The sequence below is a fragment of the Pelobates fuscus genome, chromosome 11 (assembly GCF_036172605.1).
Source record: "Pelobates fuscus isolate aPelFus1 chromosome 11, aPelFus1.pri, whole genome shotgun sequence".
Lineage (NCBI taxonomy): Eukaryota > Metazoa > Chordata > Amphibia > Anura > Pelobatidae > Pelobates > Pelobates fuscus.
Genome location: NC_086327.1, coordinates 92470336 through 92497181, shown reverse-complemented (window position 1 = coordinate 92497181; position 26846 = coordinate 92470336). Strand labels below are relative to the sequence as shown.

General features: G+C 39.0%; 2 protein-coding genes across 2 annotated transcripts in view; both read right to left on the bottom strand.

The window, feature by feature from the left end:
* GPR153 (G protein-coupled receptor 153) overlaps window positions 1-26846 on the bottom strand; it is a 506259-nt gene that overhangs the window by 411829 nt on the left and 67584 nt on the right. The window lies entirely within an intron of this gene.
* On the bottom strand, window positions 5468-7429 carry HES2 (hes family bHLH transcription factor 2). Its single transcript, XM_063435433.1, has 4 exons — window positions 7308-7429; window positions 7100-7195; window positions 6610-6697; window positions 5468-6397 (listed from the first exon to the last, which is right to left on the bottom strand). The coding sequence occupies exons 1-4, from the start codon at window positions 7395-7397 to the stop codon at window positions 6078-6080; spliced, it is 594 nt and encodes a 197-aa protein (XP_063291503.1). The 5' UTR covers window positions 7398-7429; the 3' UTR covers window positions 5468-6077.

The window sequence follows — 26846 nt, the reverse complement described above, 5'->3', positions numbered from 1 at the left end:
TTAATGTGAGTACTAACATGAAAGTGTTAATAGAAGTGTGTGCTAATATGTGAATATAACAGAAAACAGTCAAAGAAATACTGCTACACCACTTGTATTAAAAAATATACTTTGTATAAACAACCAAATCAATGTGATGCATCTTTGTCATGGTAGGCTCTGGTGGGAAGTGGCTCTGGGTCATAAAGGTGCTCATTAATCTTTTTCTCACTCTGGTTTGAAGAACTTTAACAAAGACACTGTCAAAATGTACAATGGTGTGTTAATGATTTTATTAAAGACAAGGAGACTCCTATTATACATAACTCTTTCTTTAATTCCCTCAGCAGCAAAGATATAGAGGAATATAAATATATTTTAAAAAAATGAGAAAAAACTGTATAGTGCAACAAGCAACCAATCACATAACAGAGTGACTATAAAAGGCTTGTGTCTCCCAAGATCCCCCTCTTTCTTTGCTGCTCCCTCAGACCAGATAAGTGCTATCACATGTTGTGTAAATGCTGCATGTTTGCTATTTATATGGTTTATCGTAGTTCTCTATTTGTGCTTAACTTGTTGGGTGTCTGTGTGGTGTGCCCTGCCTGGGGTCTGTCCCGGACCGACCGGCCTCCCCGCCAGACTTTTCTCCCTCCACCCTTTCAGTAGCTTGGGTGGCCTCTTGCCAGGCTGCCCGACGTTCCCTACCCGTGGGTGGCAACGGGCCATCGTTCGGGTTGGCTGCTGCTCCCTTGCTCCGACCGGGTGGAACGTGTGGATATAAGTGCGCGGACGCCCTCCCCTTACTGCTAACTGGCCGCAGCTGTTTTTTCTCCTCACGCGACGCCCATTTTGGAAAAGGACTTTGCCACGTGTTATTCTCCCCTCACCCAACGCACCTCTTACTCGGTCCTGCCGGCTCCTGGGTCCTCTGGGCACACCACCTGACAGGTTTTACTTAGTGTTATTTTGTTATTCCCTTTCTCCTGTGGGTTATTAAAACCTTTACTTTACTACTTGCCTGTATTTTACTTCTATTATCATCCTTCCACCCCTGCCTTATACCATGCAGGCTAAGGAAAATATGGCCTCTGAGGAGTTTCAGGCCCTTGTGGACTCCACTATAGCATCCTCTATTCAGAGAGCCTTTGCCTCTGCCATGGGAGAGGTGTCTGCATTGCTATCCCAGATGTTGGCGCAGGCCCTTCTGCTGCCATCGGCGGCTGCCCCTACCCTCCTGGGTACTGGGCCTCCTTCTGCCCCTGCCACACCCAGGGCACGTCACCTCCCACTCCTCGATGCAGGTCCTGCCTGCCATGATGGACACTCTTGCGGCGGGCATAGATGGCACGCTCCCAACGTGCAAAAGAGCCATGGCCGGGCAAAAACGGACAGATTATGGAAACGGCTAGGTCCCGTAAGGAGAGGTCGGATACCGACCGGAGTGAGGAGGGTGACTCTGAGACTATGGAGTATGCCTCTTATGATAAGGCCGATACTGAAGAGGACATTTCCCCTACCACAGCGACCCTTACAGGGGCCGTCACTACCGCCCAGGGTAGTCGCGATCGGTCAGCGTGTGGGGACGCTGCACTTTTGGATCCTTAGGGTAAATCCCTGTTCGATACGGATGATCTGTGTCACCCCCGGTCGGCTGAGTGGGAACACCATGGGCATATTGCTCAATATCATATGCGAACCCCCCTCTCTAAAGAGGGTCGCAGTAAACTGCACACAGAATGCCCTAGGCCTTCGGCCCCTGGCTCAGCCTGTAAGACCCCTGAGGTGGACCCTTAAATCACCCAATTCCTTATAAAGTCAGGCTGGAAGCCCAAGAAGGGCTGCGACAACATTTGGATGATTCGGTAAGTGTTCGGTTTGGGATTTGTTTTTTCCTTGTAGATGTTTTGGTTATTTCTATGGGTTTTTCATGATATGGTTATTTATTATTTATGTATTCTGTTTTATAAGTTTGAATACCTGGGCTGGATATTAACAGAATTTTTTTATGAGTATTCCGGTTTGGAGTTTGGAAATTACCATATTTTTTTTCTGTCCCCCTTTTTAGCTTGCTTTAGTTATCGCTCCGATCTGGTTTCCTGTTGGTTCCGGTGGCTGAGTTCGGTTTGTGGTTACTGGTCTTTGGTTTTCACAAGAAAGAGGGGGATCTTGGAAGGCACGAGCCTTTTATAGTCACTTCCTCTGTTATGTGACTGATTGCTTGTGTTACTATACAGTTTTTTCTCATTTTGAGATATTTATATTCCTCTCTATCTTTGCTGTTGAGGGAATTAAAGAAAGAGTTATTCATAATACTCGCCTCCGTGTCTTTAATAAAATCATGCCTTTACGTCATGTTAATAGTAAAATCTGGGAATTGTGTGCTAGTTTGTGTGTGTGTCCATGTGTGCGTGTTAGAGTGTGTGTTGTTCCTGCATGTTAGAATGTCTATTTGTGGGTGAATATAATGAGTATATATGTATGTGTGTTTATGTGTACATGAATGCAAGTATTTGTATGTATATGAGATGATGTCTATAGTAAGGTTGGGTGTGTGGCGATTATGTATGTGTGCACGTGGCTAGTTATGTATATGTGTATTTGTGTGTGACTAATTACACATACAGTAATGGGCAGCTCTCTATGTATGCCTAATTACCAGATTATAATCAGTTATGTATTTGTAGCTAATTATGTATGTGCTTATAAGAGCTAGTGGTTATAGCAGTATAGCGGTTCCCTACAATCATTAGACGAGGCTGCATGTTGAGGGTTAAGTGTTTAATGGTAGCCACACTAGCCTTTTATGCAATTCTCCATGCAAGGGGCACTCCCACATGGACCTTGTGGGGAACTGCAATGTAAACTTAAGACCAATAACACTAGTGTGATAAGGTATGATACTCCCACACATAGCACACAATCCCTCCCCTCTGCCTGGGAGATAATTGAGTCAATTACTGTATCAACTCAATTATCTCCAGGCGCAAAAGACACATATTTTTACAAAACCCCAAAGTACCCCAAAACACATAATATCCCCACAAATGTTACATACCTTGATAGCCCTGATCTGGGTGACCAGCATATTCAAAAATCACCTAGATCAGTTCAAGGGTTCGGGAATTTTATGGAAGTCACATGCCCAAAACAGTTCCAGAGAATTAGACTGTGCGGTCTGTCTACTTCGGGGATTCAAAGTAAAATGCAAAATACAGAACGTATAGCTTTGGGAGGTTATGTCTCTCGCTCGGGAGGTTATTCTTACCGAACGCCATTCGAATAGCCGAACATCCATGGAAGGTAAATATTTAGCAGTGTTCATGCCGTTGCGTGTCCGATTTGAGTTCCATGAACTTGATGACCAAACACCACTCATTGTACTCGCGACTTAAGATGGCTGCTGCCACATGTTCGAATGCAGTTTCAAATGGCTTTGAGAGTTCGGGAGTTCGAAATGCCGCTTCGAACCACTTCGGGAGTTCGAAGTGTTACTGTCCAAGTCCAAAAGGCACAAACAGTGTCTTTAACCACACTTTATTCCAGGGGCCATATTCATAGGGCAAATCTGTTCGCACACCGATCCAGGCAAAGCAAAATTAAACTCCAGGAACAGGGCATCTGTTACAATACCATTTTTATTTTTCCATACCACAATCACTAACTACTCCTTAACATAACATAAGAGCTCACACTTTTTACACCAAGGGTGCCCAAAAGGTATAACCCCAGATGTTGTAGGACTACAACTGCCATGATGCTTTGCATGCCTTTAGAATGTCTTTAGAATTACAAAGCATCATGGACGCTGTAGTTTTAAAACATCTGGGGATCTACCTTTTGGGCACCCCTGTTTTAGACCATTTTGAATAGCAAAAATACAGGTCATTTTTCTAATCACTTTGATAAATGTCCCCCTTTGACCCACTTTCCTGATGTGACATCTTTATAACTTGCTTAAATGCGTTATACAAACATCATGGAAACAAGCAATGAGGAGTTCCTGGTTACTGCCTTTTTTAACCCGATTCACTCTATGTAAATAAATCCCTCTATTCAGATGCAGCTGGCTCATTGCAACACTGTAATGTTGAGGAATTAAAGCAAGCCACCACACGACCACCAAAAAATATCTATCTATCTATCTCTATCTATCCATTATCTATCTATCTATCCATTATCTATCTATCTATTTCTATCTCTATCTATCCATTATCTATCTATCTATTTATTTCTATCTCTATCTATCTTCTCTATCTATCCATTATCTATCTATTTATTTATATCTCTATCTATCTATCTATCTATTTCTATATCTATCTATCTATCTATATATTTATATCTATTTCTATATCTATCTCTATCTATCTATCTATATATTTCTATCTATCTATCTATATATCCATTGTCTATCTATCTATATCTATCCATTATCTATCTATCTATCTATCTATCTATCTATCTATCTATCTATCCTCTATATATCTATCTATCAATCGTGGATATACATTATTTATATGAATGGGAATCTGACTCTCTGTGTTCTTGGTAGCTTCCTCACCAAACAGGTGTTTAATATTAATAAATTGACATGTGTATATTGATAAATATCTCTATGTGAATACTGTACCTATTAATGGATGATTGTATATATATATATATGTAAGTGCAAGCAATTTGTATATTATTAGAGGAGTACATTGCTAACTCTCTCCATGTACATATTGATAGATGGATATGTACATATTGTTATATCTTTTTGAATTCATATTGATAGATGGATATGTACATATTGTTATTTCTTTTTGAATTCATATTGATAGATGGATATGTACATAGTGTTATCGCTGTGTGAAATCTGTACTTATTGATACAAGGGTATATGTAGATTTATTCAACAAAGTGAATGAACTCTTTTACATATTTAAACATGGGTTTCGCAATGAGTATCTAGACTGCAAATGTTAAACAAAAATACCAGTAATGAAGATATATCTGATCAAATTCTGCTATGTTGCCCTAAAAATTGCAATTTCTTAGTGAATCCCCTACAATCAAATGATTAATCAATAATCCTGGTTGGGGGGGGGGGGGGGGGGGGGTGCGTGTGTGTGTCTGTCTGTCTGTCTCTCAATAACGGTTTGGGGGCCCTGTATTTATATATATATAGTTGAGCTTTGTATATACTCTGTGAATCTTTCTATACTATTAGTTTATGATTATTTTTTTTTTTTTGTTTTATTAAATACCCAATGTAGAAGCTGTAGTTTGCATGATAAGACTCTGCTGATTAATTTTTAATATAAAGTCTAACCCAGCAGTGAAAACACATTTGCTAAGCCCCCTAGTGTATTACTAGTGAGTACTCTTTCTTTCGTTTGGTATGTATTAACCAGCGAGGCTACTGCATGTGGATATAGAAATTAAAACACAACTCAATTTGTAACGTAAAACATTTATTTTATAAAATATATATATTTGTATCAAAATTCACAAAATGTGCCCGCGAAAACAAAAACAGAATATATACAGAAAATAAAGAAAAGGGAAAATATATTGCACATAGCCCTGTCCTTTAACCCCTTTTGTTCCTAGAACTGTGAGGTAAAGTATCAATTAATTGCTGCAGATTCGGCAACTAGAAGGTTAAATTAATTAATGCAATTCGCATACTGTCTAAAAACCCTTTGGGTTTAGCAGGGTTCACATATTTTACCCTAGATTATTTAACCCCTATCAGGATTAACACATTGGTCGCAATATATTGCTTAAAAATCCCACTGAACACGTAAAATCCAAATGGGATCATCGCCCCAGCACCGAAATAGTTAACATTAAAGACATAGTTCAGGAAATGCACGTTGGATTGCTTGTAATGGCTATTAATTGCTCTATTGTTCCTGGGCTCATTGGCGACAATGAATACTTTGATTTAACTGTTTAGGTGCTGTTCACCCTACCTATAAGATACAATGTAACATATTTATAAAACATGCTTGGTAGACAAGGAGCGCTGTGCATTAATGTCAATCTCTGGCTACATAGTAACAGTCAGGGTGCTGGGGGGGTGGGGATAATAAGTCCATTCTGATAACTGATCACCAGGGTCTCCAGATGTTGTCGCTGGTGGGTTGAGGTGGGATCGGGATCTGGACCTGTCTCTGGTTTGGTGGCTGGTGAAGAAGGGATGGGGGGTAGAGCTCAGCTGTCCTGGGACTGAGATGTAACACGATTCTGGGGCTGCTGTGCTTGGGACTGGGCGACTTATTACAGTCTCTGCAGCACAAATCTGGACTCCTTTGTAGGTGATCCAAAAGACGGCTGCTGGTCTCTGCATTCAATACGCTGGATTTACTAAGGATATCGCCTAGGCGATCTATGCAGGCTCTGTATCCTTCTTTGTATCGTTCTGCAGATTCTGGAAAACAAGAACAGGAGGTTAAATGACACATCTAAATAAATAGCAGAGTACCAGAGCAAGGCAGACAGGGGAGAGTGGGGTTAAACCAAGGGTTTATAGACTATAAATTCTGTGCAAGATTTCTAAAAGGTGAGCTATTAACATGGAGGGAGAGGGATTGTAACAGTCTGGGTGCCAAGGCATTGTATAAACTGAATAAATCTACTTACTTTGTGCCTGTGCTGGGTGGATATCCTTCAGAAATCTCACAGTCATTTCCAATATATCAGCCTTCTCCAGTTTGGAGTATTTGGAATTCTGAAAAAAATAAAGACAATGCACATGGTTAATAAAATATTCGAATTGTCAGCCTTTCTCTCAACAAATGATATTTACACTGATACACCCATGGAAAATAAATTAACATCCAATACACGTCTATAAAGAATGTCATATATTTTATTTCAAAAGCCTATCAGGTCTTCAATCTCACTAAATCAGTGCATTTCAAACTATTCTAAATGAAGAATTCAAAATAAAATATTTATTTTTTTCGTTGAACTATCCCATCTATTAGCTTTTATGTTGCTATAACACTTTGTTGAGCACGATAATTAATGTAATTAAATTATTGTATATACCTATAACAATATTTCCTCCAAAACCTCCTCTATAGCAGGGTATATATTTAATAATATAATGATTAAATAAGACACTTACATCTTTTCCAATTAAAGGCAGGATCAGAGTTTTCAGTTGGTTGAGACTTTCGTTAATTCTAGCTCTCCTCCGTTTCTCCATGAGAGGTTTTAGAGTCTGGAAAATAAGGAAGAATTCTTGTTAACATCCCATGATTTTAGATTGGTATATCTCATGCACACTAATAGCACACATTGGAAAGAGATCCTTAGTAAATGTCTGAGCTCACCTTTCTCATCTCACTGGAATCTCTGTTCTTCTTGTCTGGTTTGGTCTGGAAGCTCTGAAGAGAGTCACTCATTGTAATGTGGGGAGCCATGGTTCAGATACAGAGATCCTGATTCCACAGGCAGTAAGAGGTAGTGTGGGATCTCAGCCTCTGTGCTGCTATTTATATGGAATCTTCGAGCTCAAGCCCCGCCCATTGGAAGCATTGTGGAACTCGTAGAAGCCCCAAGGGAGTCCTGTGTCTCCTCCCACAAGCCATCTGCTCAGGGCAGGTAACTGTGATTCTCACTTGTATGCAAAACTACTGTCCCAATCACTTTATCCCCAAGCTAATGCCAACTACCCAAGCACTGACATCACCAAACATTGTCCATAATTATTATTTTTAATGAGACAAAGGAAATGCAAACTCCTGAAACATATACAATGTATGAATTGTACAACGTATAATATCGTATATTGTGAATTTATACTGGAAAATGAATTTATCAATTGTATTATTGAAATAGATCTTTTGATTTTTTAATGTTTATGTTTAATAAAACATTATTACTCAGTTTTATAAACAAATTCATGTCTAAAAGCAAAATATATTTTCTCCCACATACACGATTCATGGATATCTTTATCCATCCTTTTTATGTCCTTTTTATATATGGTATTCATTATTTAATGTGGTTATATTGGGTATGTATGTAGTATTTGTGTATAGTTGTTTTTTTGTATATTTGTGTATAGATAGACAGACAGACAGACAGACAGACAGACTAAAATATACATGCACACATATATTTGATTTGTGAAAATTAGGCATCCAAAGTACCAGGGTAAATCTTATAGTAAATTACTTATACATGGGAATTCGTTACCCTAATAGGAACATATAGAATTAAAATAAGGTTATATAGGAGACCTTTAATATCCATTCTACAGGTCAGTGATTTTAACATTGAAACAGAACGATTTGAAAAATATACAGAAGTCCAATGAATAATCTAATTGTGAGCTTTTAAGTGTGTAGCATAAAATAACACCTCAGTTTGGATGCATATATTAAAAAAAATAATAATAATAAAATATAGTACAATATGCAATATTTTATTTAATCAGTGCTTAACTTTCAAGCAGAAATGAGGTTAACAAAGAAGTTCTTAAAAAAAAAAATACAAAACAACATCTTGTCAAACATAAAGCTGTAACCCAGACAAAGCTCTAATCCCCAAAGATGCAAAATTAGTATAAAGCATAAAGTGAACAGATGTGGTGTGCTTCCCTGTAATATATGCAAATGGAGGTTCCTATGTTGAGTTGATAACCTGTATAGGGCGTCTAGCAGCACCTGTCCTGGGCTGTCATAGCTACTTGTAGGAGTGGCCTGATCCCTGGCTTCTGATTGGACAATCCCTCTGTATGCGGATTCAAAACCCCTTCTGGCTTCTTTCACCATCCAACCCTCATTGTGTATTATATGTTCCTATTTTCAGTTGGGATTTGAATATTGTAACAAATATTAGCGTGGGTCCCCCATCTGGAAACATATGACACTTTTTTTTTCCAGCCTCACAATAACCTTTACACACCCCATTTGGGTAACAAAGTAGCATCTGGGATCCTGTGTTCTATTGCAGAGGTATCTGATGTGGGATTCTATATGCCAGCCTTTGTTTAAGTGAGTAGGGGAATACCAGGCCTATGACATCCACAGATCAGCCTGGCTTGGCTTGTAATTATATGGACCCCACAATAATAATTATTATATATAAATCTGACAAACAGCATCTGCATCCCCAGCTCCACTTATCCCATGATGCTACAAGTAATTGTTAAATGCAATCCCCCAAACCACTTACTGTCCTAGGGGACCTTGCTGCAATAGTTATATCTGGAACAAGTAAATCTGTGAGGTTTTTGGTTTTGATTATTCTTTAAGGAAACCTTTACATTTGTTTATTACACATACTAGAAGTATTTAGTTGGAGCAATCAGTCAGACCCATGGATGTAAAATGGGAGTTGATGTACTTATTTATCATATATAATATTTCTATGAAGGTTGGCAAAGCTATAACTGTTTAAAAGGTATTTACTGGTATTCACAAGATCCAATACATATGTAGAAAAAAATATAATATAGTATCTTTTATAAATAATTCGATCCATGGCTGCTATTTATGTCAATATGTTTTGCTATAGACTAACCAGTCAAATATGTGGATGATATACGGAAATTCTACTTTTAAATGTGTTTGGAAGATATTGGCATACCATGTTGGTGTATTTAAAAATAAGCATAACAAGCAACACACACACAATGCTATTTTATTTCATTTGGGGTTCATGTTTAGGAAAATGCACCTGTGGTTTTCTGGTAATGAGAAATAAGATCTTAAAAAACAAAACACACCAAAAAAAGCATCCCAAACAGAAAACTCTACTTCCCAATATGCAAAGATGGAAACAATTTTACTCATTTGTAAAACGCATTTTTGCTTAATACAGATTGAAATGATAAATCAAATTTATACCAAGTCACCGTGCCTGTTCCAAATGACAGACAGACAGACAAACAGAAAGACAGACAGATAGTTAGATAGATAGACAGATAGATAGACAGATAGATAGACAGATAGACCGACAGACAGACAGACAGGTAGATAGATAGACAGACAGGCAGGCAGGCAGGCAGATATACAGGTAGATAGATAGATAGATAGAACACTTTCTATTAGTTTTATGATAGATAAAGTTTTATTGGCGGTTATTTCATGTAATTAATGGTCAGACTGGGTCTGATCAAGGAGTGAGCTGTCTGCACGCGTCTGCCACACTCTCCCCCCTCCCTCCCCCACTCATTATACGCCCCCCTCCCTGCAGGCTTCTCATCAGCACCTAAACTCTTTCTTCATTCGAAAGAAGCATCTTTTTCTTTGGGATTTGAATTGTTTAAATACACACATTTTGGCGTGGGTACCCCATCTGCTAAACTAATAACAAAGGGAATCTTTGTGTCTGTATGTGTGCTATGATTATTGTGTGGGGGAGGGAGTTAATTGTGTGTGTGGAGGGGGGGGGGGGGGGGGGGGGGAAGCAGGGGTTACAGCACTTTTTACATGATCTAACCATGTCTCCTATATTAGACAGACAGGCATGGAGATCACTGAACTCATATTGCTCCCTATCTTTCTCTGTATTATCTATATTCTTATATCTCCACAGACCTGGCACCCCTCCTCGCGGACCTGGGACCCCAATATACAGGATGGGGGTCCTGCTTCGCATGGCTGAGAACAGGGATCTCATCGAGCTGATGTCTCCTGCTCCAAATACAGCTTTAAAGGGAAACTCGGAGGACACCGAGTAAGTATTAGAACACTGTGTATTGTATCAGTAGGGTATCCTGTATGTAGAATGTACATGGCATGCTGTGTCCAATGCTGTGTCCCATGCTGTGTAATTCCTGTACCATTGGGATCATTACATAGACAGGGCACAGGGGGATGGAGGAACGAGAATTGTTATAGAAAGAGGATACATGTAGGTTTAGGTATTAACAGTGAATCGTAGTAAATTAAGTGGTAAAAGCAAATAGTGTGGTTTCAGGAAAAAAACATTCTCCAATTGAGTTATCAGTGGCTAGTGATCCCCTGGCTGTGGTCGCCCCGCATTGCTCTGTATGTTTAATCCCAGACAGCCAGGAGGCACGAGCCGCACGCGCCGCCAATTATAGACAGAATTCTCATCAGCAGCCGGAGATCGGAGCACGTGACCTGATCTCCCTCCCAGCCAGGCATAGAACGTGAGCTATCCATCCCAGCTAGCCAGCCACCGAGCGAGCCGTCCCAGCTAGCCAGACACAGATCTATCCATCCCAGCTAGCCAGCCACGCAGCTCTCCCAGCCAGGCACAGAGCGAGCCATCCCAGCTAGCCAGCCACCGAGCGAGCCATCCCAGCTAGCCAGACACAGATCTATCCATCCCAGCTAGCCAGCCACACAGCTCTCCCAGCCAGACACAAAGCGAGCCATCCCAGCTAGCCACCCATCTCTCCCAGCCAGGCACAGAGCCAGCCATCCCAGCTAGCCACCCATCTCTCCCAGCCAGGCACAGAGCCAGCCATCCCAGCTAGCCACACAGCCAGCAACACAGGACTCTTAGCCAAGCAATCCGGAAACTCAGTAAGTGCACACACAGGTAAGTGCTATTAATTTTCCCCACCCTTTCAGTTTACAATTCTGTTCCTATTGTCAGTCTCTTCCTATGTTTTCACCTGCCATCCCTATTCCATGTCCTCTTTTGCCTCTCTTTGTATCCTGTTCTTAGCGTTGTCCCCTGTCTTACTCCAGATTTGCCACCTTTCCTCAGTCTCAGAACCCTACCTCCACCTTTGCTTTCTGCCTCCAGTCTCATATTTTGCATTATGACCTCATCCTTCACCTTTGCACCTGTCCTCATCCTCTGCCTTTTAACCATGTCTTTAGTCTCCTCCTTTGCATCCTGTCACCTGCCTCAACCTTTAACCTATGTCTCCAGACTCCATATTTATCACCTGGATTCTCTACATCTGTCCCATAACAGCTTTGTCACCTAGCTGCTGTCTCTGTCTTCAGACTCAGTTGGTTCTTCTCACATGTCTACACCTATTTATTCTCACCTGGCTACAACCTTTCCTCCCTGTCCCCAGACTCCACCTTTGTCCCTGTTCTCAATCCCTGTGTTTGTTCCCTCACTTCATTCTCCACCTCTATCCCCTGTTCTCAATCTCATAATTTGTCCTCTGTCTTCAGTCTCCTGATTTGTCACTTGTTCGTTGTCATCCCTTATTATTTCTTACCTGGCTACAGTTTACAACGCTCTCCACTTTCTCCAATCTCAGACTTTGTCCCTGTTTTTATTCCCCACCATTGTCACCTAGCTTCACCATCAACCATTGTCTCCTATCCTTAACCTTTCTCACCTTTCCCCTCTACATTCATCTCCTGTCAGCCAATATCTTTGTCACCTGACTTTATTCTATCTCCTCTGTCTGTTGATCTCACCCTTCAGCTTTACACCTGATCTCCAGTGTCCAACTTTGTCACTATTCTTCAGCCTCCACATTGTTCCCCTGACATCAGAATCAGTCTTTAACTTTCTCATCTCTTCTGTCTCTTCTTTTCAGCCTCTACCTTCTGACTTCAACCTTTTTAACCTTCTCAATATCTCAGAATTTCTCTCTTATTTTCAGCTTCCATCTTTGTCCCTTAAATTCAAATTCCACATGTTTCTACCCTTCAAAACGTTCATGGTACCCTGTCCTCAGAATCATCCTTTATTCCATGTTCACAGCCTCAACCTTTATTCACTGGCTTCATCCTCCACTTGTTTTCACCTGTCCCAAACCTGCAGTACAAGAGCCATATTTGCACAAATGGGGGTAAGAGGAGCCATGTGGGCTGTAGCATACATGTAGAGTTCTGACAGGTGATCTAATGGTGGAGCCTTAGACTAGAGACACAAAAAGGTGGAGGACAGGTGACAAATGTGGATACTAGGATCAGGTGACAAAGGTTGACCTGTCTAGGTTTTGGGAATTTTAGAAAGTCTGAGGATACTAAGACCCATGAGTTGTTTCAGTCATTTCTATCTTTGCATCCATCCATTAGACAGGACCAAGAGGGGAAAAAAAAGAGAAAAAAAGACAAAACAATATAGGCCAGGGCAGAGCGAGAGATAGATAATTAACCAAATCAAAGAGAGAGAAAATGTGTATCTCTCTAAATTTGCTTTTAAATCATGTTATTTATAGAAAATGATTTTCTATCAAAAAATATCTTGAAGATTAGTTTTTTACTGACAAATTACGAAAATATATATTTTTTAATGAAAATACATAAATTTATATATTTTGCAAACAATATGTTGGTAATTTAAACATATATAACAATATAGTCGACTTTTACGGCTATTCTTTGTACTCTGTCTCCTTTGAGCATGAATTCTCTCAAAAATTTAGCAACAGATAGTAAAATGTATTATCACAGGGTTATTCAGTAAAAGGGGAATTCACCTTGAATTTAAAATTTAAGTCAATTTAGCTGAAGTGACATCAAAGCTGAGTTAAAGAATTATTCCAATTCAACTATTTTTAAATTTAAAACTCAATTTAAATTCACTTTGAATTCTCTATTTAGTGAAAAACCATGTAAGTGGTTTTTATACATCTGTCATATTTAAAAAAAGATTATCTGTGCATTTTGCCTATATAGTCTGTTCCTGTGTTTTATAGATAATATGATATGATCGTATGTTTTGTGAATATTGTGAACATGAATAGGACATCCTTTAAAAGTAAATATTTAGTATGTATCAAACGTTAGAGAATTTGAACCCTGAGATTGAGGGGTTTATTTATTAAACAGTGAATTGTGGTGAGCTGGCTACCAGGTTGCATTTAGGCTACAATAATGTTGTTTGTTTTTTAAATACAGATTCAGGTAGAGTCAATGCAATACCTTTATACCAAAATTAATAGATTTAAAGGGAGGAGTTGCCTATTGTATAATATGTCAAAGAAAAGACACAATTGGTATGAAAAGCTCACACTTTATTTTTTTCGTGTTAACTCATCTATCCAAAGGTTTAAAACATTATTAAAAAGTCAAAGAGAAATCATTAGTTATTTGTTAATAAAATAAATTGAGTACTGCTGAATAAAACAATGACCATGAAGGGACCTGTTAAGAGTGCATTTTGCAAACCTAAATATTATAGTGATCTGACAACCTTTTTTTAAATATACATTTTTTAATTGGGACCACTAGTCTGAAAATTCATTGCCAGCTTCCTTTGCATTATGACGCATTAAATCCCTTGGCACATTGTGGGTTAATCTGTTTTGGGTGTAATTAGATTTTTTTTGGCTTTCCAAGCTACGCTACACATTATTATCCTGTATCTTCTAGCATCAGGTAACCATCTCAAGGGAAGGGGATTAAGGGAGCTCTCCCAATACATTTTTTTTGCCAAGCCATAATCTTCTCAAATAATTGCTAACCTATGCTTTGCTTACCTTTGAATATGTGTTGTGCAAATACATTAAACCCATTGCTCTAGAGGGCAATTATAAAAAACAGTATTTTTTTGTGAATTTTCCTTACGCATATACGATATATCAATACTATATTGGGACTGTTCCATTGGGTTATGTATAGTTGAATATTAATATTTATGGTGTTCTCTAGTTTAACAAAGGTTCTGCTCTTTAAAGGTTACCTTTGTTTTTTCAGCAAAAGGAAGACAAAACCCTTGTATAATATTATACTTTTTCAATTTCATGTCAATGGAAAAAAGCAATTGTCTTTTCTCCAAAGGCAATTCCATATAATAAAATATTATATATTATTAATTATCATTAATTAACATTATTATAGTTATTGTAAAAAATAACTCTTTGCACCTGAATTTGCTACAAAAAAATATATCATTTTAGGCAGGTGGGATTGAATCTTTTAAAACATCATACATTGGTAGTAAATTCTACATCATAACTGCCCTAACTGTAACAAACCTTTAATCTATCTGTAAATACTGTCCTAAGATCTGCTTATATGCATGCATAAAGTGAGTTGTAGAATATTATTTCTTTTGACATTATTATTATTATTTTATTATTTATATAGCGCCATCAGATTCCGTAGCACTGTACAGTGGGTGGACTAACAGACATGTAATTGTAACCAGACAACTGGACGTGCAGGAACAGAGAAGTGGAGGGCCCTGCTCAATGAGCTTACATTCTAGAGGGAGTGGGGTATAGTGATACAAAGGGTAAAAGTAGGGGTACGAAGTAGGTTGTTAGAAAAGTATTCACGGAGGGCTTAGTAGGTAATTTTTGACAGTTGCAGGATAGGAGTCATGGGGAATGGGGGATAAAAACCTGCTAACAGTTTAATTGATATGCTTTCTTGAAGAAGTGGGTTTTCAATGATTTTTTGAATGAGTGGAGACTGGGTGAAAGTCTTACGGAGAAGGGAAGGGAGTTCCACAGAAAAGGTGCAGCCCTGGAAAAATCCTGGAGGCAAGCATTAGAGGTTGGAGTACAAACAGAGGATAGACGTAGGTCTTTGGCAGAGCGTAGGGGCCTCGATGGGACATACTTGTGTATCAGGGAGGATATTAAATGTAGTTATGTATTTTAGCATAAATGCAACCTGGTAGTCGGCTCACCATAACTCACCAAGAATGTATTTCTATCCTCATAACTGAATCATTTGTGCCCACAAATAGTGTTCAAATTTGAGCTACATATAAAATATGAACTCTAACTAAGGATTTTTAAAGAGTTATACCATATGTAGATCCCTGGCATAATCATTGTTTGAATACTGAAAAGAACAAACTAGCCTGAGCTTGCCAGCATCTGTAAGGTCTGAGGGGAATTAATAATGCCAATCGTTTTTCCAAGAGATGTTTTCCAGTAAACAATTCCTCTGGGTACAATGGTCATGCTTATTTTAACAAATGCATAACTTTATGTTTTTCAATGTTGAATTTAACTGCATGGTGTTACATTGTGTTTAAATTATACTTAGACTAATTAAATCCTGCTGTGATCTGTTTGGCTCTTATATTTTAAATCAACTTTGAAATACTGATAACTACATCAAAGGGATAAAATACAAAGATACAAGCGCTTTAGTACCCTTGTCTTTGTCTGTCTAGATATTGTACTCTTTACAGCAACTTTCTCTGTTGATATTAAAAAATATTTTGTATCTGGAAATATCAAAACCTTAAAAAAATGTAAAGACTTCTGCTTCATAAAGCTGCTCTTTACCCCCAAGCATTCAATTATTATTATTTTTTACTTCTGCAAGTGCTCCTAAAACCATGTTGATATGTTATGATGATATTAATATATAATTTGTTAGATAATGTTTCATTGTATCCTTCCAAAATCTTTACCAATACAATGATAATAAAAGGTTGAACATGAGACATGTTTAGTGTGTAAACTGGAGTTTTACTAAATTTGTAGTATGACTATATTATTTTACAGGAATTGATCTATGGGAGTCATTGTCTGTTTTATCTATATTTGAAATATTCTATGACAATGTAACACAAGGATTATAATATTATTACATGTTGACTACAAATCATTCTGTATTTATTTCTGAAAATCTTCTCTCATTCCTTCATTTTACCAGAAGCCATCAAATTCTGTCTTATGTAATCGTCCTCAGGTAAGTTGAAGTTTTGGATGTTTATTTAGTAGAAATATTATAATGTCTATACCCTGGAGCAAACATTTATAAGGACTGTTAACCGGTCAAATGTGATTTTGTGCATTAATGTTGTTGGACTATTGGGAACTTTAATAATATGTTATACAAGCTGTTCTAAGGGTTATTTGTGAGATCTATGAATGAAATTGTATAGGAATGGTTCAATAGAATTTGAGGTGCGATAATCATATTACTGTAAGATATTCTGTAGGGCCCACAATCACATACAATATTATATTTATGTTATGTTGCAGGAGGTTTAGTATAGGGTATACAGGGATATAAGATATATTTTTAGTCAATCTGTTGTGAAAGTATACTGTGGAGAAGGCTAATAATGCAAATTGAAGGTTATTTAGATGACTGATTTGAGTTAAGATAACTTTGTATCATTAGGAGTCTTAAAGGGTTACTCCAACAACCATGACCATTTCAGTGATTCACTGTGAAAAGGCACACACACCTCGTGGGCTAACCCTATAATGGAAAAGGCCCCTTTCTGTAAGATAATATTATTTTATGGAGTTATTATGAAGGGTACATCCCAGACCCAAAGGATAATTACAATATCATATTCAATATTTATTATCAATTTAATGGCTGCCAATGCCATGTGATTTTAAAGCAATCCCAATTCCACTGTTCTCATACTTTTCAACATCACTTTTGCCCTTATCAATTCAGTAAAAAAAAATACCCTATCTCGTACATTAAATTCTTAGCTTTTGGCAATCCAAATCTTTCCAAAGGTGAGTTAACCCAATTTTATTAACAACTAAAAGGACCTTAAATGAAGATTGCAAGCAAAGTTAATGAACAACTCCTCATTAATCAGTTACATCAAGTATAGGACAACCAAGCCCTGTAACTAAGATATAACATAACACAATCAATAACATGACAAGTATACATGTGCAACTGAACTGTGTGTCTGAATACCATCAAACACACACACACACACTACAAATTACTGAAATTCAGATTCTGATCATTTTGCTAATTGTCGCACAATTCCAGCTGAAATTCAGAAAATGCTGTTGGCCGGTTACTGACACCAGTTTGTAATATAGGCCATAAGTTATAGTTACAGAATACGATCTCTGCATTTACATTTATTGTAATCTGCTACTTCCTGGGGACACGGCAATGGGAATTAAGGGTTAATTTAAATATGTATTTTTATGAAGTGTATCGTAGTATACTATACAGCTCATTATGTAGGTTCTTTGTGAGTTTATCCTATCCATTTAGAGTTTGTGTAGATGTGCCTTTTTAATTTTAGCATCTACCTTCCTGTCCACAAAATGGTTAAAAATTGTTAGCTTGCCCTACCCATCTGGGCTCATGGACATACAACAGGTCTTTGTCATGATGCATTGTGCTGGCCTGCATTTTGCTGGTTCCCAGGGAAAGGATATGTGGGAATATTGTGAGAATGATTTGTGCCAGGTGATTAATTTGGCTTGACACTCAATTTACCCCTTTGCGAGATTTACTTAAACTGTGTGAGAAAGAAGCCCCAGCAGTTTACAATTAAAAGTCCAACAGCCAGCAAGAGCTGCCTTTCATTGTTAGAAAACAGAGTTTTCCATTCTCGCAAACTGTGTGAAACATAGAGCACTGGAACACATAATAGATGCCATGAAAAACTACGAACATGATCATTGGTGATTGGTGATCAAACTTTTTATGTAGTATTTATGAGAAATAAAGTACATTAAATTACAAATATATAGCATAAAAAAATAAAAATAAAAATATTGTTTTCTTTATAATTTTTTATATAGCACCAACCTATGCCTCAGTGCTGTACAATGGGAATGTAAAATGAACAACGTATGATAAAAACATTATGTGAAGAGAAACAAGATATGAAGATAATCCTAAAAAAAAATGATCGGTCTATGAGACTGAACTAAAGTTTTAAAACCCTTTTAAACTTTTTATGATGCCTATATGGTGGATAATATCAGATATATGGATCACCAGAGTGAACTTGTTAATAAAGATCCCTGTTAGGTTGTTAATTATTATTATTATTTTATTATTTACATATCGCCATCAGATTCCGTAGCGCTGTACAATGGGTTGACAATAAGATACTGATCACTTTTGAGAGCTTTTGAGAGGACTTACAAAGAAATGCCATTTGGATAAATGTAGAGATTAGGCTGACAGAAATTAAATGATACAAAAAGTAACTATCACTCCAGAAGTAGTGGCAGGTAAAAGTCACTAAAGGTAAGATATTTGTCATCCTTTTAATTTAAAAAATAAATAAATTTCATTCCACACTTTTTAAACATTAAATTGTGATAAACTACAACTGAAATAGCCGAGCCGTGATAATTGGTCTAGACAATTTTTCCAAATTGGCTGTTTAACCTCACATTTAACTCAGTAAAATATAGTATTTAGTGAATAAGTCTGTTGGATTTTTACTGAATGGAATATCAAGAATGTGATATCCGAAGCTCTCTGTTTAATACAAACAATACTATGTAACACGCGGCTCAGGATTTAGTGTTAAAAGCTCAAATAATAGAACATCCCCTGGTGTAATCCTTCTTGATGATGAGTCTATTGTTAGGAGATTAGTAATAACCGTTTGTCCATCTCTGGAACAGCCTGTGATCATTGCCAGGGGAATTCTCCGGCACGAGACCAGCACAAGCCTGGGTCAGCAATGGAACAGATGGGATAGAATGTATCCATGTATCTGCTCTGCTCCATAACACATCCCTCTACAGCCCTTCACGGGCTTACTAGAGGCTCTCTAAAAATTCCTACGAGGCCTCTAACTCCCCTCAAGACAACTGAATCAGCTCTAACACTTTTCCAGACCTCTGACACCTCAATAAGAACTCATTCCTAAATCTTTTTAAAAGGCCTCCACAGAGCTAATAATGTCTAGAGATGTTACCAAGCTAATGAACGGCTCCATAAAAGCCTTCCAAGCACAACTCAAATTCTACCCAACTCTCCATTTCCCTCCAAAAACCCTTCCCAGGCTTTCAACTCCTTTCTAAAAATCTATCCCAAGCCTTCATGTCCTCACTAGAAAGCCTACCTTGGCCTTCGGATATTTCTAAAAAACATTCCCAGACCTTTATATTCTTTGATGTCAAATGCAAAGACTTTTTAAACAAGGTGAATGGTTTCTGTTTATCAACTTTAGTCCATAAATATGAACAATAAACTCAAGCAAACTTAAAGGGTTACTTCAAGTACCATGACAACGCTAGCAATTCGAAGCGGACACTGTGCTTGCAGTCTTTATGTGCAGAGTTTCAAGTCTAGTGATTACTGCACACAAGTTAAAAGTACCTGTACGTCCAGTTGTCTGGTTACAATTACATGTCTGTTAGTCCACCCATTGTACAGCGCTACGGAATCTGATGGCCCTATATAAATATTAAAATAATAATAAATAATAATAATTGAAGATCAAAGGACAAAACAGATACAAAAGAGTAAAAGCACTTAGCTGCCAGGGATGAGAGGGTTAATTGCTAGACATTTTTAAAAATTATTTATCAGACGATTACGGCAGATTTTCACCGCATAGATAGCGATCTACGCAGGGAAATTGCGAGCCTGGGAGACCGGACGAGCCATCTCGAAAACAAAACGGGAGATCTCTGCAACGCACACAATGAAGTTGTGGACAAACTTCAATCTCTCTCAGAAGAAAATGAATCCCTAAAGCTGAAAATGGCTGACCTGGAGGACAGATCAAGGAGGCAAAATATCAGATTTCGGGGGATCCCGGATGATGTCTCCCAAGATGCTCTCCCTCAAGTCGTGCTTTCTCTATGCAAGGCCTTAGTTCCTGCTTTGCCAGACTCTGCATGGGCCTATGACCGCATGCACAGACTTCCACGTCCATCACGGCTGTCAACAGAGGTACCCAGAGACGTAATAGTCAAATTCCACTATTATGCTCACAAAGAAGCTTTGTTATCAGCAGCACGGAAATTGTCGACCCTCCCGGACCCACATTCAAACATTGCCTTATTTGCGGATTTATCAGCTGCCACCATGGCAAAACGGAGAGAGTTTGTCACCATCACCAAGACGCTACGCAACAACAATGTGAATTATAAGTGGGGATACCCGACGAAATTGATCGTATGGAGACAGGGTTCTACCCGGATTTTTACTGATCCAAGTGAAGGTATGAAGGCCCTCTCAGAATGGGGACTATGGCGCAACACGGAAGGTGAGAGCATGGCACATAGAGGAGTTTCTCCGAAGAAAATTCGTGCGGACTGGCACATGGCGGGAGCAAATTCAACACAGAAATGAACTACCTTTTGCCTTTCGATTGGTATTTTGATGGGCAAGGATGGGTATGATGTTGTAATATATGTCAACAATATGTGTTAAGTATGTTATTTATGTACACCGTTAGCCTTCCTATACCGGACCCGCTAGCGAGATCGGTAACTACCTAACTACCTAACCGCTCTAAAAAAAAAAAAAAAATTTGAGGCACGTCAATGCATGTCTGTCGCACATTCATACGTTATTTCGGTCCCTAATGTAAGCCCCCTATACATCCCTTTGAGGTACGCCACTATAATGTTGGTTATATCACGTATAGATACCATTGCAACTGTCATCACTAATATGGCGATTTTATACGCTTACTTGACTGCTACAAAATGTAATTGAATGCATCGCCGGTATAAATGTCCACTTGCAAACTGGTTAAATCTACCAAATTAATAATGTCATAGGATTTATCGTTTCCAGAGCAATAGCTGTAATTCACTTTATTCTTTATGCTCAACGTCTCTTCTCTTGAGTGGGGTGTTTCAGCCTCTAGGCCGATCCGGGAGACGCCTAACATGTTTCAATTTTACATTGTTTTCTCTAGTAAAGCACCCAGCTATAATAGTCCCAGTGACTACGTAAAATCCCCCTTACACCTTATGGGTCCTAACGGTATCGAAAGAGAACGTACCGGCGCAGTACAAAGCGCTATTACACTTCTTAGGAGGTGTCGTGGCGCAACATTGGTAGTAACAGCTCTTTACCACTGTATAGTTATGCCGTTATTTTATGTTTCACTATTAACTGCTGATTGTATGCAAAGTTTTCCATGCCTATGGTAATATCCTTTATTTTTAGTATTGGTCCACAAGTTTTCACGCTTTTCTAAACAACTGAGTTACACCCTATCAGGATGGTAGGAGCTCCACGTTTCCCCACCTTTTCAGGCCACCTCTTGAGTTCACTCCCAGGTGTTCTCTATATGGCCGTCAAATATCTCCTCCTTAACGGAGAGTGCTGTACATACTTTAGTTCGTTTTATTCCCAGTTTTTTATCCCCCCTCCCCCACCTACCCATAAATCGCCAGCAAAGTTTTCTAGGCACTTACCAGACCTTACAGGAAAATTAATTTGGAAAAATAACAAAATGCATGCGCTAGGAGCATTGACCTCTCCCACATTAGTAAGAACCTTATTATTAGAGTTACATCTAATACATCATTATGTCTCAAGATGATATGAAAATTTTGTCTATCAATGTTAAGGGTCTGAATAACCCCGCTAAAAGGCGGCAGGTACTAAAAGATATGCACGCCTCAAAAGCAGCTGTAGTGTGTTTGCAGGAAACTCATTTTCAAAATGCGAACTCACCTAAACTTTACTCGAAGGTTTACCCTGTCAGCTACCATGCGCAAGCACCCAACAAAACCAAAGGAGTAGCTATCCTTTTCCACTCAGACTGGGCATTTACTTTACAAAACCAATATATTGATCCAGCGGGCAGGTTGTTGGTTCTAGTCGGCGAGTTAAATGGTATTCAACTAACTCTTGTCTCCCTCTATGCACCGAACGTAGCTCAGTACTCATTTATAAAAAAAGCCCTTCATAAAATATCCCGCCTTAAACAAGGCCACTTAATAATCTGTGGTGACTTTAACTGCACACTAGATCCACAGCTAGACTCACAACGTATTCAAAACAAGCCCCCTAACAAAACATCCATTCACACAAGTAAACTGGTCTCGCGCCTGCTTCACTCAGCTGACCTATATGATTCTTGGAGGAACCTATATCCCGCAGCTAGAGATTACACATATCTCTCACACGTCCACGCTACATACACTCGCATAGACCTTTGTTTAATAGATAAATCCACATTACCGCATCTAAAATCTCAAACGATAGGTCAACGTTCATGGTCTGACCATGCCCCTATAGAAACCGTTATTGGAGTCCCTTACCCCGCTAAAGGCCGGGGCAAATGGAGACTTAACGAGTCCATACTAGAGTGCCCAAAAAATCGAAACTCTATTGCCACTGACCTGGAAAACTACTTCTCAGTCAACTCCACTGGGGACACTTCTATCGAAACAGTATGGCTTGCCCATAAAGCGGTCATTAGAGGGGAATTTATAAAATTAGGATCCCAACAGAAAAAACATTTCCGAACAACGCTTACTGCTTTAACTCAGAAACTGGCATCTTTGGAAAATAGCAATAAGTCCGCTCCCTCTAAATCCCTATCTAAACAAATTACCAAGACCCAAGAGGATCTCCGCAAATTGCACGCGCAAGAATATAATAACAATGCACGTAAACTGCAACAACATTATTACCATATGGGAAACAAAGCAGGCAAATTGTTAGCGAACAAATTGAAGACTAAATACCTCCAAACGAAAATTCCCTACATCACTTCTAAAACAAACTCAAAAATTTATAACCCTAACAAAATAGTGGATGAATTATCCTATTACTATGAGGATCTCTATAATTTACAGACAAATACAGACACTCATACGCCCAATCTAGATGAAATTGAAAGTTACTTAACACAGGTAGAACTTCCACAAGTTACACAACAGCAAAATGACCTACTGAGTGCACCATTCACAGAAGAGGAAGTAGCAACTACAATACGTTCCCTTCCAAAACACAAGGCCCCGGGCCCTGATGGGCTCTCAAATTATTATTACATTAAAATGGCACCACAACTGATTCCCCATCTCACGCAAACATTCAACTCTATTCAAAAATCGGGAGTATTTCCACGAGAAATGCTAGAAGCATTCATCATCACACTACCCAAACCAAACAAACCGCCAACGATTTGTAGTAACCTGCGCCCCATTTCCCTTCTAAACGCAGATGTCAAGTTATACGCAAAACTAATAGCCAACAGATTGAAACCCCTCCTGCCCGACTTAGTTTCCATAGAACAAGCAGGTTTCGTACCGGGTAAACAAGTGGGGGACAACACAAGATATTGCATGGATCTGCTAGAATGGGCATTCAAAAATAGAATAAATGGGGTCTTTATGGCCTTGGACGCTGAAAAGGCTTTTGACCGCCTAAATTGGTCTTATATGGTACGTACACTTTCAGCGTTCAAATTCTCAAGCAGTTTCATTACAAGCATAAAGGCCCTTTACTCCTCGCCCTCCGCTAAGGTCTTCAATTCAGGATTTACCTCACGGAGTTTCTCAATAAAAAATGGTACCAGACAAGGCTGTCCACTATCGCCCCATATTTTTATTCTGTGTCTGGAACCATTGGTTAGACTTATCAAAAAAGACATCTTCATTCCAGGTCTTCCCACGCCAGCTGGGGAGAAAAAGATCGCACTTTTTGCGGATGATATCATGCTATTCCTCACGGACCCGTCCAAATCAGTCCCTTACGTTGTAAACACTCTGAAAACATATGGTAGAATTTCGTATTATAAAAATAACATCACTAAAACACAAATCCTCCCGTTCAATCTAGAGTCCAAAACAGTCGATGGTCTTAAGGCACAATTTCCCTTTGAATGGCGTAAAACCTCGATATCCTATCTAGGAGTCAAAATAGCAAACACCCAGAAACAAACAATTTTGGAAAATCATTTAGTGGCCCTCTCAAAACTTTCAAAGCAAGTTGATACGTGGGATAAGGCCAATGTATCCTGGCTAGGCAGGATCACATCACTTAAAATGATGGTAATACCCATCATATTATACATGTTTCGGACGTTGCCCATAGCTCTCCCAAATGCTCTATTAAAACGGTTTCAGAAACTTCTAAACGCTCATGTTTGGAAAAAAAAACCTCCAAGAATCTCTTTTAGATCGTTGTGGCTCCCTATGGAAAGAGGTGGTCTGAATATACCCAATATTAAAAACTATTATATAGCAACGGTACTAGCACAAGGTGTCAATATTATAACACTCAAAACCAGCCCAGTTTGGCTTCACTTAGAAGAAAAATGTGGCGACCTGCAACAAATGTCACATAATCTTTGGTCAAACACATTCCATAGCTCACAAGGTATGCTATCGGCATCTAAATTTTTACTTAAATCATGGAAGGCCTGGAGCCCCCTGATATGTCCAAGCCCGGAATTGTTGTTCATTGCTCCCATACAGGCTCTTACGGTCATATCTCCTGACTTACCTATGCAGCATTGGGTCTCTAAAGGCATAACCCATGTGCATTCACTATACTCAATCAAGGGCTTAAACCCCTTCCCTACTCTACAAAAGTCTTTTGCTTTACCTTCAGGGGATCTCTTTATGTACTTGAGGGTCAAACACATATTACAATCTAGGTCTGTTCAATATGTTAGCTCTTTAAACATGTGTAAACTAGGGCGTATTTGCTTCAATGCCCACATAAAGTCACCTACCCTAAAACCCCTCTCCCTCTGCTATGCATCACTGGCGGTGAATAATGATGGAGGCGAAGTAAAACTGCCTTATATGCTCCGCTGGGAAAGAGACCTAGGTGAAACTTTTCCTCTGACTACCTGGGTTGACGCAATAGCATACACCAAAAAATCGTCAAAATGTGTTACACATTGGGAAGCGTACTTCAAAGTGCTAATGAGGTGGTACATGACCCCATCTAGACTAAGGATGATATATGTTGGCTCAACAGGTTGTTGCTGGAGATGTGCCGACCCAAACGGTACTTTGTTGCATATATTTTGGGAATGTAAAGCCCTAGGCACCTACTGGTTACAAATCCAAAAATTAATCACAGCACTTAATACCCACACTCTTCCGCTCTCTCCAGCTACCTTTCTCCTCCACCTGTCTCCCATATTACACAGCTTCCCATCAAGAGCAGCGGCACTCAATATCCTTGTGGCTGCCAAATTAAGCATAGCTGCCCACTGGAAAACTCCAGCATGCCCCAATATTCAGGAGGTCGTAAATAGGGTCCACAACACCTATATCTTTGAAAAAGAGTGGGCTCACAGAGGTAACAACCCAACGTTCTGTAAACTATGGCACAACTGGGATGCGATTGCAGTTAACATCCATTAATTACCTTATTGTTAACTCTGGTAACATATAACTTTGCAAATTCCCCCCCCCCCCCCTCCACCTCCCTTCCTATCTATAAAATTAAGTTGGTAACTTTACCTTCGAAGTTCATCCTATTCATAAGAGCATTATAAAGGTTGTTATCTATGTACTAAATTATGAGATCACGATTGCAAAACATCTCCTCAGTAAATTGGTATGGCAAAACACAGTAGGCGCAATATCACCTCACCTTGAGGCTGTTATGTTACCTACTGTATATCTGCTCTTGCTGTTCTAGTACAAACAAGTGTCAATTGCCACTGCGTGTTATGTCCAGTATTGTGACTATGGTCGAAACCACAGCAGGTTCTACGCATATTACTTTGGTTGTTAATGCGCTTTGTTAATGTTGCATAGGGCTAGAAGTTCATGGTCTCCATACTCTCTTGATGTACCAATATGCCTTATTTTGATATGTTATGGCCTAAGAGAAGAAATTTGGTTTACGAATCCTTGTCTCACATTTCTGTATTATGCTCTGTAATTCTTGCATCTGATGTTGATGTCTCCTTTTTGTATGAACTTCATGTGTTTATTCCGACAAATAAAAAATATACATTGGAAAAAAAATTATTTATCAGCTGCTTGTTAACACCAACTCATTTAACATTAAAATAGTAAAAAAAAGAGAGGCGACGCCTAGCTACTGAGGAGAACGGTCGCACGCCGGCTAAGCTCCGAGCTATCAACGGGAAAAACCCACAAATAACCCCCTTCTAAGGGTCGAAACCACCCTAGGGGGATCACAACGCCAACACGAGCCCAATGGGGAGGAAAAATAAAAAACTCAAGCCCGAAAAGCCCACGATGGGCATGAACATCGACGAGATGTGGCGACAGGCCCGATGAGCCTCGAACTCCAATATGGCGTCCTTGCACGGCGGATGGTCTGATTTCTATGCAGAGACGTCGGATGAAGATGGAGGGG